The sequence below is a fragment of the Phalacrocorax carbo genome, chromosome Z (genome assembly GCF_963921805.1).
Source record: "Phalacrocorax carbo chromosome Z, bPhaCar2.1, whole genome shotgun sequence".
In the NCBI taxonomy this organism is placed as follows: Eukaryota; Metazoa; Chordata; class Aves; order Suliformes; family Phalacrocoracidae; genus Phalacrocorax; species Phalacrocorax carbo.
In genome coordinates this window covers 15,207,865-15,224,700 of record NC_087548.1, presented here as the reverse complement: position 1 = coordinate 15,224,700, position 16,836 = coordinate 15,207,865, and the positions used below count along the sequence as shown (strand labels likewise).

The 16,836-nt window shown below is 43.9% G+C and overlaps 2 protein-coding genes across 4 annotated transcripts in view; one reads left to right on the top strand and one right to left on the bottom strand.

Moving 5' to 3' along the window:
- Positions 1-288: 288 nt before the first annotated feature.
- On the bottom strand, positions 289-13,655 carry SKP2 (S-phase kinase associated protein 2). Of its 3 annotated transcripts, XM_064438977.1 has the most exons (11): positions 13,514-13,655; positions 12,535-12,797; positions 10,856-10,967; positions 10,431-10,574; positions 9,747-9,881; positions 8,470-8,568; positions 6,178-6,305; positions 4,452-4,533; positions 3,650-3,757; positions 2,442-2,478; positions 289-1,424 (listed from the first exon to the last, which is right to left on the bottom strand). In XM_064438977.1, the coding sequence occupies exons 1-11, from the start codon at positions 13,519-13,521 to the stop codon at positions 1,365-1,367; spliced, it is 1,176 nt and encodes a 391-aa protein (XP_064295047.1). In that variant the 5' UTR covers positions 13,522-13,655; the 3' UTR covers positions 289-1,364. The 3 variants fall into 3 exon arrangements, with proteins under 3 accessions (XP_064295047.1, XP_064295045.1, XP_064295046.1); XM_064438975.1 differs by having other exon boundaries at positions 289-2,478; XM_064438976.1 differs by having other exon boundaries at positions 289-2,478; positions 4,452-4,503.
- A 97-nt stretch (positions 13,656-13,752) lies between these two features.
- LMBRD2 (LMBR1 domain containing 2) overlaps positions 13,753-16,836 on the top strand; it is a 29,382-nt gene continuing 26,298 nt past the window's right edge. The window contains exon 1 of the mRNA XM_064439413.1: positions 13,753-13,979. The gene's annotated coding sequence lies outside the window, so the exon portion shown is untranslated. The remainder of the gene's footprint in view (positions 13,980-16,836) is intronic.

Below are 16,836 nucleotides of genomic sequence, written 5' to 3'. Positions count from 1 at the left end.
AATGTTTCTAAGGCTTCATGGTTTAGGTAAAATGTGAAGACACATCTCTGTAGCACTTTTTAGATTGGATTGCCTGGAGCTACCAAATAAAAATAACTTCCTTCAATTAGGAAGAGGTCTATGGTGCCCCTTACCCAGAGGACTTCCATTATGTGTCTGCTACTGCTGCCATCATAACAGATAGAGGAGGACAAACACTTCTGTTGCAGGTCTAACACTGAATCTGGTACTTAAAAAAAACCAAGTTCAGGACTATTCCCTCTTGCTAAAGCCATTCCAACACACCAATTCTGTAGTCAATTAAATGCAAAATGTATTGGTGATAACACCCTGTCCTCTAAACCACCATTGTTCAGACATTGCTTGGACAAATCTCTTTTTTTTTTAACCCATGACACAAAGTTGGTGGGAAGGCAGGGAAAGTGTTCTCCCATCTGTCAGTCATACTGTACAATATAACAATTCCTTAGAAGTTTAATAAACGCAAGGGAAGTTGTATGAGGTTACATTATACATAGAAAAATTTAGAACAGTGCTGTGCTGCAAAGATCTACTTATTTCTTGAAGTAATTTAAGGCATAAAACTAAGGCTGCAAACTGAAGCAGCAGAATATCCAGTATCCTCCAACCTCCCATCACTTCTCCACTCCAGCTTTCACAACATATGTTCCCCATTAACTCCTTTGTAAGGGGCACAAGCCCGTTAGTTACTCAAGTGTTACTTACTCTTAAAATTCAATTAAAAAAACCTTACATTAAGATAATGCTTTATACTATAGAAAGTCAAATATCAGATTCTAGTACTCATATAATCTTTGCACAGTAATCAATCTGCTGTGTACTAGCAGGTATTCTTCAACTCTTCAGATTTAGATGAGAAACACTATACCTATGCAACAGCCCTACAGTAATGCTGCAGGCTAACCTTAAACATCCATGATGAAATTCACCACCTGTTCACTTACTGCAGTCATGAGAACAACAGCATATTCCTGCCCTACACAGTGCAAGTTTTGCCTTAGGACTTCTCAATTAACACATGTGCTGAAACATTCTAGGCTCACGCACAAGGAACCTGATGACAGACCCAGATGAAAGTTTTATTTAAAGTCATTAGCTGTCCCAATCCTTCAGGTTTTTTTTTGGTTGGTTGTTTTTCTTTTGGTATGGGTTTTTTGACAGTTACTCAGCTTTTCATCCGTCTTTAAAAAAAGAGCACTAGGCAGTAGTGGTTAGTGTTCCAGATACAAGAAGTGAAATGATACTACAGACATAAGCTGTTATAAAAGAGAAACTGATCTCTTCCTTTCACCTCTCTTACACTGCATTCCCAAGTTTTGTTTTTGGTCTGAGATCTCAAGCCATTAGACCCTCCTCAAGCAAGATGTCTGCCAATTTATCAGCTGCAGCTGAAAGATCTTATTCTGTAAAGGAAGAAAGGGAATATTTTTAAGAGTTTTTATCTGAGATCAAGCTCCCAGAAGCTACATTAAGGTTCTGCAATATTAAATCAGAAAACCTAGCACCACAATATGAAACAATTGGTGACAGCATCTACTTTTACAGATGCTTATTCTGAATGGACTTTTCAGACTGTATTTTGCTAACAATGAAGCATACTAAAAACAGATGTTACCTTTGTGGCCTGCTAAAGAAAAACTTCACTGTAGCTCCTTTATAGTGCTTCTTAACTTGCACAGTATTGAGCTGTCTCTTAGCTGCTTTTGTTTAGACAGCCCTTCCCCTATTTACTGTTTTCAAGTTTGATGAACTCAAACTCAGTCTTCTATCCCTCTCATAAGCAAGCAGCTTCTCATTTTACTATGTATCTTGGTCAACTAAGGGTTTGACTAGGTTTAATACCATAACTCATTTTGAGTTTGTAAACTTAAATGAAGACAATTTCTTAAGAAGCCTTAATTGTAGGTCAGGAAGAAGTAACCAAAAGCACCTTTAGAACCCCCTAGAGCAACATAAGCTGCATCAGAACCTGCAACAGTTACTGGAGGCTGACATTGCTTAATTACAATGATTGTTTCATAATATTTTTTAAAAAAATCCCATGTCAGAAGACTTAAAGATTCTAAAATTGCTCACAATTTCTAAAAGCTATAAGTAAAAAAGCATACAAATATTTATAAAATTACATTAAGGCATCAGACAAAGTTAGAATGCTTTTTACAATAACAGTACTATGATTAAAGGTGCTCCAGCATCCTGCTTCTTAAGGAGCTTCACACAGTGTGTCCGTCGCATGCAGTAAATGATTATATGCCACTAGGGTTTCTCAGCATCAATCTGCATTTGATGCCCCAAATCTCATGATTTTTACTGCCAACAGTTGGCCTTGCGATACTTGTAAAGGGGGAGCAATTGATGTTCATGTCAGGAAGCATTTCCTTGAGGAGCTTCAGGGAGCTATCAGTCACTATTCCATATACCTGAAGAATCTTTAATGTTGGAATTTGACCAAGTTCTCTAGAAAGAGAAAAATAAAAGATGAATGTGAAAACATTTTTTTTCAGTCTGTACCCAAACTAAGTAACTGCATTTCTACTGACTTTTTAGAAATGGGGTAATTACTAAAGCTAAACTCCCCTTCCTACTTTTTAAAAGCATGTATTTAATTGAAACTAGTTTTCTGTGCTGATAATTCAGGAAGCCAGCTGAATGTGTTGCTTCTTGCTATTCTCTCTCTGTGTGTGAGAGAGAGAATGAACTAGTTCCTCCCCCTTCATTTCCCTGGACTTAAATATTTATGACAAGTGGAGAGAATTGCCCCAGATGAAGTTTCAGGATGTGACTCAGAGGACGCAAGCCCCTGGGTACCATCAGTCTCCAATTTGTTATAACATTTTGGTGAATAGCCAAGCCTTGGCTTCTTGATTGCTTCATGTTTGCCCAGTCATCATGTGACCTGTGTATCCATATGGACAAAAATCACAAGGTAGAGACATACAAGCTATCATCACGACAGCACACACTGCTACAGAAGAGGGTCTTCAAATCCCCATTTTGATAGTCCCACTCGTCTCACAACCCTTTTGTTGTTGATTATTTCCTTAGGATTGACATCCTTCCTGAGAGGATTAAGATGGATGGCTGCTATACTAATAAAAGGCCTAAAAACCCAGAAGCAAGTAACTCTAAGCTGTGTTTCAGTGGCAACCAATAACTAATATAGGCACACATAAAAGCAAAGGAATATAAGCAGATTAGCTAGTCACCAAGTACTGTCAACTCTTAACTTTTCCAAAGGACTATACTTTCCTTGCTGCATAACTGAAAGCTTAATATTGACACCAATACTGGTCATTGGCAGGACTGGAACCTCCAGCTCTACCTCACAGTAATGAGTACCAGTAGTACAGTGCCATTAAGAAGACATGATGCAGGCACCGAGCAGCAAGTTCCATAAGTGGAGGCTGACATCATGGAAATATTACCTCAGATACCTTTGGTTTCAGTCTGGATTCTCAGAGGTACATGCTTTAGCAGCCAGCTTATTTTATTTCAGTTCCTTTTTCCTAATTCCTTATACCAAAAAGTTTTTCAAAACAATACCTGCAATTCTAAACCTAAAATAAAGCAAGTTTAAATTAACTTATCCTTTGCATGAATAGCAAACCAAAACTTAGAGATTACTTACACTAAGTCAGCAGGTGATATCTGGTAACATCGGCTAAGACACAGATGTTCTAGAAAGAAGAGTTGATGAAAATATTGGAAGCACTCACACTTCAACATCACACTGTCACTGTACATGAGAGCACATGAAAGAGGTTTCACTATAAAGCAGCAGTAATATTTGCAAAATTCAGGCACAGAATTTTAATGAATATCAACTTTTGTCTACCACTGAAGTATTTTTTTTCTCAATGTGGAAGTAACCCATTTCTAGTGAGTATGTGTATTGTGGGGGAGGGATTTTGATTTTCACTAAAGAGCAAGTGAAGCAGAAGCTTCTCTGCAGGCAGATATTCTGCAGCAGAACTCATGCCATGAAAAGGCAGTTACTTTACACATTGAGATCTTAAAAACATTTTGATTGACTAGGTCAAAACCAAGACACTTTTTTTTTTAAAACAGTTTTATAGCCAAGTAACAAATTTATATCAGAGATGAACTAAACCCTTTCTAGGATGCTAGGCTCAAACTGTATGCATCTAAATGCTTCCTTCCACTCTATCTACTACAATCACTTGTTAGTTAACAAATCCTGTATGTACTTGACATTTATGCTGAGGTAGCAGAGAGATCTTCGAGTTAGTTACTTGCTCCAGATTAGGTCATGCCAGGTAGCTAATCTTTTGTAGGTTTAGCATCAAAAGTAATTTCTGGTTCTGCAATCCTACATAAGCATGCATTATTATACAATTACTGCACCACAACACAATTGCCAATGTCCTGAACTATAAGGATTTAAGGACTAGCTGCACAGGTCTTCTTACCTTAGATCTAAATGGACGATAAAAGGGCATCTTTCCACCAGTGTTTTAACATCTGAAAACAGGTCACACAGAGTCAGTCCACCTTTCAGCAACAAGACGAATGCGCTTTATACATATATAAGGCGCATTCTATATACACTTCTACATATGTTCATTTGTATCTTCTCTACTAAAACCCCACACTGAAACGCAACTTTTTGTTAAAAAGATTCACACTTAAGACTTAAAGCACGTAGCCTGCCTATCCAGATACCTTAGAGGGACTTCTTTTAATCATCAGCAAAATAGATCCATTTAGCCCAGAAGTGTCTGGAGTGTCTCTCAGTCAACAGTGTCCCTAAAAGTCAATTGCACTAGGAACTTAGCAAGTGCATCATTCAAAAGATATTGCTGTAGAAATCTACCAAGACACAGTAATGTGAGATGCCTGAAATTCTTACACATAGTAAAAAAATACCCAAAATCTTCCACGCAAATACCCTTTCAGAGCATCAAGTTCTTTAGGCATCTCTGTTTCTCTGCACAGAGAGATCTTCCCTCATGACAGGAAGTTATGGTTTTCCTGATTTCAACTGTAAATTCTTGAGACCATCTTTTCATTGTCTGCAAATAGCATAGAATCACCTGTGGTTCAGATATCACCTAAAAGGCCACTATTATTATCAAGGTGCTAATCAACATACCAGAGTATTTAGGTATTTCAGAATTCAAATGCAGAAACTAAAGAAAACAATACCTCAGTTATTAGTGAACTATTCAAATCTTACACCTTATAAATTGCATCCAAACAGAGTAAAATTATGCATAGAAAGCTGTTTGGCAACAGAAGAGCTCTGCACACTGTCTCTAGTGGTCAGATCAAGAGAATGTTCAAAATCCTGATTTGGAGATTACATAGCATGTCTCTCTGGGTTTGGGGCTAAGGTGAAAAGACTGGTGTTATTTCTCCACAAAGGAATGCATGCTGAGGTCTGTGTGATGTTTACAGAAAAAAAGAATGGTCACAGCCTTTGTGTCACCTACCCACTTGTCAGCCAGTGCCCCATCATCACGTTTGCTAGCAGAGAAGATAAATTTATCTTTACCACCAGAGCCATTTCACCCTTTATCTATGCTCTTGTCCATTCTGTTGTGCCCTCTCCTCAAATCCAGATATCTCCACGTTTTCTATTTTTCTGCAACTTTACCCAACTTTCCCTCCTAGAACCATTAGTAAGTAAATAGTTAGTGTTGGTTACTGAGATTATTTGCCATCCAAATTAACTAGTATCAGCCTGACATGATGTCCTGCTAAAACTCAAGTAGTTACTACGGCTGTTCTCTTTTGGAAGATGCCTTCAGCAGCCACAATAGCAGAAGCCTTAAGAAGGCTTCAGGAACAGCCTCTGGAAGGCTAATTCACAGTGGAACATGGGATCCAGTGTATCCTGTGTATCCTGCTTCCAGGACTTACCTCAGAAGTAAGGACTGTACCTTTCAACTGAAGGTGTAATGAACTTTCACCTGACTATTTTTAAATTCAGAAGACAAATCATCTCACCCCTCATAGATAGCCAGAGACATGAGTAAGGTTCCCTGACAGCAAGAATATCGAGCTATACAGAGCAGAAAATCAGTATTAGTGCATGATTGTCATCTACTGTGTGTATAGAAAAAACAGAAGAAAATATAAAGCCTGCTGCTTTATGCCATAGTGGGATAAAGTTTTTGTCATGCTGCTATTTACCTGGTATTTGTAGATTCTGCCTGTATCCACTTAAATTTAAGTGGGTTACTTTTGAAGTAACATGATTCACTGTTGCTTTGACATGGGCGGCTGTGAAGTCACACCAGGACAAGTTCAGCTCCTCCAGCCTACACACAAACAAAGAGTTGTTTGGAAGAATGACTGAAATACAGTTTGAGTTCTGATTTTATCTATTACAGTTGATACTTTTATGGCAATAACTTGTAACATACCTACTACCAATGTCCTGTAACTGCGACTACAAATTTCGCTATGACAGTAACTAAGTACTGGAGCAGGTTGCCCAGCAAGACTGTGGAATCTGTTGCTGTAGAATCCGTCTTTGGAGGTTTTCAGGATCTAACCCAGGAAAGTCCCCATCAACCTGGCCAGCACTGAATTTAGACCCTGCTCTGGGCAAGGGTTAAAGTGACTTCCCAAGGCCACTTCCAACTGGAATGATTCAATAATATCTTAGGAAGTAAAATGGCTCTCTGGGGACTGCCATGGGGAGACACTGTCTTTTTCATCTTGCTTCTGGGTTTGTGACCTGAATCTGTTGCTACTGAACAGATGTTCACATTGAGAGGAAAACAGGCTATCCATTACTAGCACCAGTCAGATGACAAATTAATCCTGATTAGCATAAAATACTTCATAGTTATATATAAGTATTGGCCACACTGTGAACTTAACTCTATTTACGTGCTTTGATTACCTATAGCCTATCACCATTCAGGGCTGGGCCAAAGTGTTTGTTTTGTGTGCAGGTGTTGTAGGTGTAACCAGAGGACAAAGACACAGTGAACAGCACAACTATAGCATTTAGCTGGCAATCTCTATGTAAATAAAAAAACAGTTAAATTGCCACTAGCATTCCTAGGATCAAGTTTGCCATCTGCTTTCACTGTGTACTGTACAGACTGCCATTCTTTAATGAGCTCATGATCCAAGTAATCAGACCAAGCAATAGAAAGCATTATCTACCCATGAGAGGCAGAGAAAGATTAAGGTTTTGTCTGTCCACTAACTTGCAGTCTGATTAAGAACATGCGTTTGCAGAAGCAAAGATTAAGTAGATTGTCCAGCAACCCACAGGAAGTCAACAGAAAGATCAGGACTTAAATCCCAGATTTACTGGGGCTCAGTTCAGTGACTTCCTGCCAACAGACAGTTTAATTGCTGGAGCTGTCAATCTGAACACAGTGCTTTATAAAGTAGGAAGTTACTGAGGGATTATTCTATCATTGATGGAAAAGCATAATCTTTTCTGCCATTCACGCTTTACTCCGATTATAAACAGAGCTCTGGGACTCCACTTTTCAGTTTCAAAACACACACTTTCACTTTGTGGGGATCACATACTGCTTTCATCAAGAAAATCAAATTTATATGATAGTCAAAGGAACACAATTGGGGTTTGTCATGTTTCAGCCTCAGCTGGTAACTGAACACCACGCAGCCGCTCGCTCACTCCCCCCCACCCCTGTGGGATGGGGAAGAGAATTGGAAGAGCAAAAGAACTTGTGGGTTGAGATAAGCACAGTTTAATAATTACAATAAAATAATAATTATAATAATGATTATGATAATAATGACAATAACGTTAATAAAATGGAAAAGGAAGGGAAAGAAAAAAGGAAAAAACTACAGAAACACAAATGATACAACCGCTCACCACCCGCTGACCGACACTGCCCATCCCTGAGCCATGATTGCCCCCTCCCTCCCCCGGCCAGCCCCTCCCAGCTAGCATACTGGGCATGACGTTACATGATATGGAATGTCCCTTTGGTCAGTTTGGATCCACTCTCTTAGCTGTGCCCCCTCCCCTCCCAGCTTCTTGTGCACCCGGCAGAGCATGGGAAGCTAGAAAAGTCCTTGACTAGTACAAGCGCTACCCAGCAACAGCCTAAACACCTGTGTGTTATCTCAACATTTTTTTCATGCTAAGTTCAAAGCACAGCACTATGCCAGCTAGAGTGAAGAAAATTAACTATCCCAGCTAAAACCATGGCAGGGGTTTACCCACAAAACTTCCTTTAAGGACAATTAAGGACACTCATGAAAACTACTGAAGTACATATTTGCTATTAAAGAAGAAATTATCTGGATGGAAAGAAATTAACTATTCAGCTAATAATCAACTGTTAGGCATGCAGGAACAGACACAGGCTCATAAGAGAGATATTAGAGACAAGCGCAGTTGGGATGCCTGTGGTAATAATAAAAAGGATCCTTTTTCTCAGAAATAGCAGTAAAAAAGAATAGCAAAAACTATTTTTGTCTTACTTAGAACAGAGGGTCAACATCAGCTCCAAAGCTTCTGCAGAAAACCCTGAGCACCCACAGAGATTTAGTCGCTTCAGACTGGAATTCTTAGCAATGCTCCTGTAGAGAAGAAAAAAGAAAAGTCTGATAAAATGTAAATGTTAGAACATTGCTTGCACTGCTAGGATGTGTGATTATTTTTAAGAGCTAAGATCCCAAGTACAGAATTATTCTTTAAACTTGCAGCACTGCATCTTTAGTAAACTGACCAACCTAAGAGCCGCCGAGGATCTGAACTCTGTACTCACTGCATCACAGCACAACTTGGAAAGGGATACTTGACTATTTACCTGACATTCTTGACAGGTCTGCATATTTGTAAACTGGTAAGTACAAAAGGAAGCAATTTTTCACAAAGCCTGCACAATTGCAACTGGGAGAGAGGATTGAGAAAGTGTGAAAGAAGCACCTCTGCAGACAATCCCTGCAGAGATTCCCCTGCAGCCCACAGTGAAGACCATGGTGAGGCAGGCTGTCCCCCTGCAGCCCATGGAGGTTAGTGGTGGAGCAGATATCCACCTGCAGCCCGTGGAGTACCCCACACCACAACAGGTGGGTGCCCAAAGGAGGCTGTGACCCCGTGGGAAGCCTGTGTGGAAGCAGGCTCCTGGCCGGACCGGCAGCCCTGTGGAGAGGAGCCCGTGCTGGAGCAGGTTTGCTGGCTGGACTTGTGACCTTGCGGGGGACCCACGCTGGAGCAGTCTGTTCCTGAGGGACTGCACCCTGTGGGAGGGACCCCATGCTGGAGCAAGGGATGAGAGTGAGGAGTCCTCCCCTGAGGAGGAAGGAGCAGCAGAGTCAGCATGTGATGAACTGACCAATGAACTGACCACAGCCCCCATTCCCCATCCCACTTGCACTGCTCAGGGGGAGGAGGTAGACAAAATTGTGAGTGAAGTTGAGCCAGGAAGAAGGGAGGGGCAGGGGGAAGGTGTTTTATGACCTGGTTTTATTTCTCAATACCCTACTCTGATTTCATTGTTGATAAAATTAATTTCACCAAGTCAAGTCTGTTTCTCCCATGACAGTAACTGTTGAGTGATCTGTCCCTGTTCTTATCTCGACCCACGAGCCTTTCATTGTATTGTCTCTCCCCTGTCCAGCTGAAGAGGGGAGCGACAGAACAGCTTTGGTGGGCACCTGACATCCAGCCAGGGGCAACCCACTACACTAGCCTGCAAAAAGTGATAGCACCAAACAGAAGGCATTTACTGAATATTCGCAAACATGTCACTCACTTGATGATGTCATCAGAAAGCACTAGTCCCTCCAAGCTAAGGTTCTGCAGCCTTTCACACTGACAAAGAATACTCTGGAGGTCTGCAATAGACACTGCACAGTTTGACAAATCCATATGTTGAACTCTGAGAGGTCTAAAAAAGGAGAAAGGCAGGTTACTAAAACAGCATTAAAACCTGCTCCACAAATTCCCCATACATATACCATGCAAAGCTTGCAGTAAAAAATTATGCTGTTGTATTCAGCTGCACACTGCACATACTACTAAGCTCACTGGGCCTACTGTTAAACTACAAGCCAAAACTGCAGAACTCTTCAGGGCATTTACAGGATTCATCATAACACCTGAAAGTCTATCCTGCTGCAGTTAAATATTTTTTTGAGCTTCCCATATAAAAATGGTGGAGATGCTGACAATTCTTCATTCTACAAGATATAAATTGCAAGTGGGTGACGGTGTCTGACACTTTAAAAAAGTTCACATTAACTTGGTTTTAAATAACTGACAGGTGAATGCAGATCATCTTATTTCAACACATGCCCAACCATTGATCAGCTCTTCCACACTGCAGAGACAGCACAATGCTACCTCTGGTGGAGACCTTAAAACCAAAAATACACAGAGAAACTGTGAATATACGAGATGTGGTTTCAGGATCCAGAACATGCAGAAAAAGCCTTACTTTCTTGTTTTGAACAACGGACTCCCAATACAAGATCTTGGGCAGCGGAATACAGTAACACCTGCAGACAGCACCTGTCCAATCACTCCTGGCACCAAATTTGTACCAGTCAGATCGAGAGTCTGCCAGAGAGATTCATCAAACCTAAGGCACAGAATTTTACTTGTTAGTGAGTTAGAAAGGGTCAGAACTATGAGTACAACCACAGAAAGATTTCAGTGTCACAAAAGACAGAGGAGGGAAAGCTATTTAATGGAGTTTACTAATGTTAAAATATGTGAGCCATCTTTTGATTATACATATGTATAACCCACACACAGCATAAATTGAATTACGCATGAATAAACAAGATGAGAAACAGATAATTTAACAGTGTATGGAAGCACAGGTTTTCTCAGTACTAAACAATGAGAAGTAATACTTACAAAAGACGATGCCATCTTTTGCAAGCCAGGGAAGCTTTTAGCAAGTCATTTAGGGGCAAATATGCAAAGATTGCCAAAAGCAATTCATCTGGAAGTACATCCCAAGTGGCACCTTTAGGGAAAGAGCAAATTTGTTCCAATTAAAGCTGGTTCATTCTCACCTACTCATCAGATGCCTTGTTGGCTTCGTAGTTAAAAGCACCTCTACAGCCTCTCTCCAGGCTCCAGAGATCTGCCCACTACTCATCCTCTTTCAGCTCTTCCTTGTAGGAAGATAGGATTACCATCTTTTTTTAGGTATGACTGGAAAATGTAAAGCTTTCCATAATATCAACTTTATATATATACTAAAGCAATGGAAAAAACATTTTCCCTGAAGAAATGACAATTCTTACTCACACATTCCTTTGGAAAAAAAGAGCATCTCAGTTACTTCCTTTGCTTTCTAACCCTTGAACGGTCCTCTCCCCCTCGTCCCTGCTGAAATGCCCATCCTTCCTATGCATGTCAGGGTCCCAGAAGGGAGCCCAAGGTGAGCTATGCTTTTGCACGGTACACGGAGAAACGCAGGTACTGCAAACTGCTCCTTAAATCATGAACACTAACTACCACCTCCCCAACAATTATCTGTAAGGATGTGGTACAATCTCAGCTTCTCATGAGTAGATACAACGCTTCAAGTGTTGCTATTCACATGGGAGATTTCTGGGTGGCAGAGCTCAAGAACAGCAGCCTATGACCCAGCATTCCATTTTATTTAAAAGTAGTGTTGTCTGAGGGCATTCCCACCTTTCATACAAAAGCCTGGCACCTGGAGAGGGCTGTTTCTTTGTTTTTGCATTCCACCACCACTGCAGACTGAAAACACACTTTGATACCAGTGAAGGAACCCAGCAGCCTAACAACCCCTTCTTCAATTGCCCCACATCTTCAGATTACAGCCCTGTTCCTTCCCTGCCAGTCCCTTTCCAGCCCAGCAGCTTTACACCCTTTGCTGCACCTTCCCTGTTGCTGTCTGGCAGGGTCCCTTTCCTTGCTCACAGCTCAGTTCCAACAGGAACAAGGATGCTGCCTGTCTGCCATACCTCAGCCTGAGCTGTAAGAGGTGGATCTGGATCCTTCTGGTCTCGAGGACCAGGTATCTTACTTCTTAGATACTTAAGAAAAAAAAAAAATCAAGCCCCCTCTGGGTTTCAAAATTATTTTGGGGACAGCAGTACCAATAGTCTGTATTCACCTTGAAGCCACAGCTGTATTTTGTGAGAAGCCTGGTCCCACTTGGTGTGTGGTGAAACATCTCCTGGAGCAGGTCCCTTGGGCAGAGCAACAGAGGCAGCTCAGGGCCCTACTGGCCCAAGGCACCACCCAGGTCCCAAGCAGCAGGAGCAGACAGACACAGCAGCATGCAGGACAAACCCCTGGCACACAGACAGGGGCTGGCACAACTAGGCAGGACCAGCCATGGCTTACGTGGGCCACAGTTCTGGAGCCAAACACACCACCTCTGCTTGAAGGTTTATATAAGACAGGACTCATCAGCCCAAGCCTGAAAGCCACTAGATCTAGAAGTGATATTCTGCTGGGAAAGAGCAAAAAAAAACCAAAGTACTAACAACTTGTGATGCTCACTCTCCACTGCTGCTAAAGGTCAAATGAAACCCAGACTGGGGTGACAGTACCTGACTCTGGTTCTTGGAACAGCCGGGGCCAGCGCACAGTGACAAAGCTCCTTCCCTTCTCCTTCACCCTCTGCCGTTTCTGAGGCGGACAGTGCAACGACACCAGCAAGTCCTGCAGCACATTTTCATTGCCTGGCTTGTCCTTCTTAAGGACAGGCACTCCCGTGCCGGATTGAGACTCCGAGATCTTGCTGGAGTCCCTGTCCCACGTAGAGCTGGTGGAAACATTGCTGCTGGAGGATGGGATCTCCTGGAGGTGTTTTCTGCAGACACAGAAAGATCCATAGGCTCTGAAGGTACCGCCAGACCAAACAGAGGATGGGGCTCCTCGTACAGAAGCATTTCACAGTGACCCATAATCCACGCCCCCACGCAGGGCTGTAACTCACATTAAAGCCGCGGGCGCTGGGAGCACAAGCAGCGACCACCGCGGAGGCTTGTGCTCGGTCAGGCAGATTGGCACCAACAGCCCGCTCCCGGGTAGGGTGAGGGGGCGAACGGGTGCAGTTTAGAAAGAAGCCGCTCGACGAGGCGTGCCCACAGCACAGCCCCCCACGGCGCCGGAGGGCCGAGGGTGGCCGCAGCCCAGCACCCAACAGCCCGCTGGCCAGCACCATGGGGGACGGTCGCCCGGCGGGAGCCCCTAGCATGGGAGGGGTGCGTGGGACCGCTCCGCCCGGGGAAGCACAGAGAATGTTTCCACCTCCGGCTACCGCCCGCCGCGGCGCAGGAGAGAAGCAGTCCGGGGACCCCGGGCACCACACACGCTGCACCGCCGCCACCACCCCCCCCCTTAGGTACGCCCGCTAAGGATTCACGCGCGTCTCGCATCCAGGCCCCGAGGGGCCTGGATGCCCATCCCCCTCCCCCTCCCCCTCCCCCCCGCCGAACACTCGGGGGAACCTCAAGAGCCCACGTATGCTCTCCAGGACCCGTGCGCCCCCCCGGCGTTCCCACGCACACCCCTCCATCCCCGTACCTGTACATGGCGCCGGCGGGGAGAGAATGCGTGGAACAGCAGCGTCCCTGCTCCGCGCCGCGCTTTTCAACACCCCGCCGTCACGCCGCGCGCGCGCGCGCGAGTGGGCGGGGATTCCCCGGGCCGGCCGGAAGCCGGTGGGCTCCCCGTCGCAAAGCACGCCGGGAGTTGTAGTCCTCCCTCCAGCCCAAGCGCGGACGGGCCGTACCCACAGTGCCTTGCGCCCGCCCCCGGGGTGGCTGCTATGCCGACGTCACCGGCGCTGGGGCTGGCGGGCGGCTGGCGGGGGGTGAATGGCGGAGGCGGCGGCCCCGGTCGCCCTGAGAAGGAAGGAGGCGGGCGCGGGCGCGGGCGCCGCTCCCTGCGTAGCGATCTGAGCTCTCGTGCGGAGGCCGCCGGCGGCCGGGATGGAGGACATCGGTGCCCCGCGAGGGATCGGCCGCTGAGCGGGGGGACTCCGCCTGCGGTGAGGGAGTGGCGCGGCCCGGGGCGCCGGCAGGCGGGGGCGCGGGGCCTCGGGCGGGAGGGACGGGGCGCCGCAGCCGCGGGGGTGCCGCAGCGCCGAGTCACGCTGCGGCCTCCCCGGGAGCGGGACGCGCCGGGCCGGGCGCGGCGCCTTGGGAAGCGGCGGGTGTAGTTTAGTCCCGCTCCGTGACCCCCTCCGCGGCGCCGCGGGTGCGGGGCCAGGGTCCGAGCAGGGAGACCCCGGGCACGTCCCGGGCTCTCTGCCTGCGGCGCGGAGAGGAGGGGCGGGCGGGAGGGATCGGCGTGTTCGCTTTTCCGCTCTTTGCCCCGCATTTTTTCCTTCGTTCCTTCAGGGACCCCGAGCAGGTGGGTTAAGGCACGCGTGCTGGTGTTCGGTATGTGTCCGTCGGCTGTCATCCGCGCGCCGTACAGGCCGGAGGCCGCACGGCCGTCAGCCGTAACGGCTTCAACGTACAGTGGCAGTGTCTGGTTTGAGAGACCAGAGTCGCGCTGACGGTGGCATTTTACCGTGAAAGGTTCTCCTGCATTTTGGAAACGCCTTCACTGCGAAGGCCTGAAATTGGGGGACTGCCAATGTATTCCGACCTGTCCCTAAACATGCTAGGTGAAACGGCAATCCTTTCACACCATGTTTCCGATTTATGCCAGGCTTTCTTTCAGTAATTCATCTTTTCATGCCTTTTCTCCAAACTACGTGTTTTGAAATTGGTGGGGATGGAAACTAATCCTGGACACACCTACAGCTCCACTCTTAGTCAGCCGCTTGCTTGTAAATGCTGTCCTTTGTTTACTGCGTAAGGATGGAGAGATGTGCCTATAAAACTGAAGATGGTAATGGAACGCATGGCAAGCAGGACACAACTATTAAGTCAGATATAGGCAATGATGTGATTCAAATTGGCATTCATGTAAACTTAAAAAAGGATTTGTGTTAACCATTTCCAGTCTTAAATAAAGTCATGGAACAGTTGTTTAAAGTTTATTTAAGTGGATAATCAAATGAAAGAGGTGATTTTTTAGTTTAAAAATATAAGCTGATTGTATTTAACCTGTTCAGCAGCCCCTTTCTTGTAGCCCATCTTTTCACTTTTCTCTATTAACACATGGGAAGTTGAAAGAATAATTTTTTGAAAGGGGTGAAATCAAATGATTTTTTAAAAAGCTCTGAATTACCAAATAGTCTGTCTTGATGCAATGTTAGGGTTGCGATGATGTGTTTGACTGCCTTACTGACACCTGCTTTGTGTGAGTGGGTTACTCTGGTAACCCGGGTAGCAATTTCTATTCTTTTTTTAGATTCTATTGCAACTGTACAGCTTTTGTATCTGATTCTATTTTAGTTCCTCCAAGCAAGTTGTTTTCCTCAGTGTGTTACTTCCAGAGTATTCCCCTAAACCCTATGAAAGCATCAGCCTCTGTGGTACTTAATATCCTTTATTAGAGGACAAGACAGCACCCTGCAAAGCAAATAAACTTCCTGCGGTTTTGTACTGGTGGTCCCTGCTTGCTTTTGAACACAAAAATCTCAATGTTTCTTGGTAAAGCATTTGTCTTTTATTTAGTGGTTCTGTGGGAGGGAGAGCTTCTCCCATGAAATTGGAGAATACTGCTATTCTGAATGGAGTCAGCACAGCATTTTGTTATTTTTCTCTTGTCATTAGCAGATACAAAACTTGTTTCCCTGAATATTGATATACAAGCAATTAAACGTTTAATCAGTTTAAAACCCTTTCTTCATTGCAAGATAGTTGAAATTATAGGTACTAATAAAAAATGAATCAGTACGTAGGCTGAGTAGTGTTTCTTGGAAAAATAAAACTTTGCAAATTATGTTTTCTTGATTCATCTCCGAGGTTTTTTCTGCCAAATAGTGCAATTGGATAACTTCTCTGGTCAGTTTTCTCAGGCAGTTCATGGCTAGTTTCTTTCTTTAGATAGTTTTTTAACTGTGTTGAGATTAAGAAGCTCTTCACCTGTCATCTGCTTATAAATACTTACTATTTCCCAGAGCTGCAAGGGTCAATGTGTAATAAGGAAGTAAAAAATAATAATTAAAAAAAACCCTTAGCCTCCAAAACCAAACAAAAAAAGAAAGCCTAACAACACACTAAGCAGACTTGGATATGAAAATAGCTGAAGGGATTATTTTCACTGTTGCTTGACCTCTTGTTCTTCTCATTTTTTAAGATTTCTGAAGTGTGAAGTTAGCCCATTTTGTTGTTCAAAGGTGAAATACCATGGGATCTTAGTGTGGAGCAGTGACATCAGTCCAAAAGGTTTAAACATGTCTGTAAAGTGAAATGTTGCTTTAGCATTCTTAACAGCATAGTTTTGCATAGTAGGATAGGTTTCAGAAACCTATCACAGGTGTTGTGACATACATTTTTTCTTTTGCCGGTGAAATCTGCTGGAAGAAACTCAATAGGAACTAGCAGATTATTCGCTGACAGAAAAGCAAAAGGTCATCCTTGAACTGGGCATTGATGTTTTGCTGGAGATGGCAGCTTTCAGTTTATACTTGCTGCTGAGTTGTGAATTTAGCCAGAGGTGGGAGATGCTGTCATACAGATGTATGTTTCGGTATGCTGTGGCTCTCACTCAATTTTGTCCATTGCTGTCTTTGAGGTCTCTTTTGTAGTTTGCTAACTTTCTTGGGGATATTTTTTTTTCAGATGTAATTATGGTGTTTAAAATACAGAGTAAGGCAAGGAAATCTCTAGCTGCTTGATTCTTCAAGTGTTTTAACTGAAATATCCAAGATTTCTAGAAGTGTAACATTTCCAAATCTGTTTGATGATCTTTACCCAGGAATACTTCAAGAACAACAACAAAAAAGG

Excerpts from the sequence above, each read along its gene's own strand:
- SKP2 (XM_064438975.1), bottom strand. Across the intron at positions 10,968-12,534 it reads GTTCCAAGAACCAGAGTCAG|GTGCCACTTGGGATGTACTT; the intron begins GTACTGTCACCC and ends CTTTCCCTAAAG. Across the intron at positions 2,479-3,649 it reads ATATCACCTGCTGACTTAGT|AGAACTTGGTCAAATTCCAA; the intron begins GTAAGTAATCTC and ends TTCTCTTTCTAG.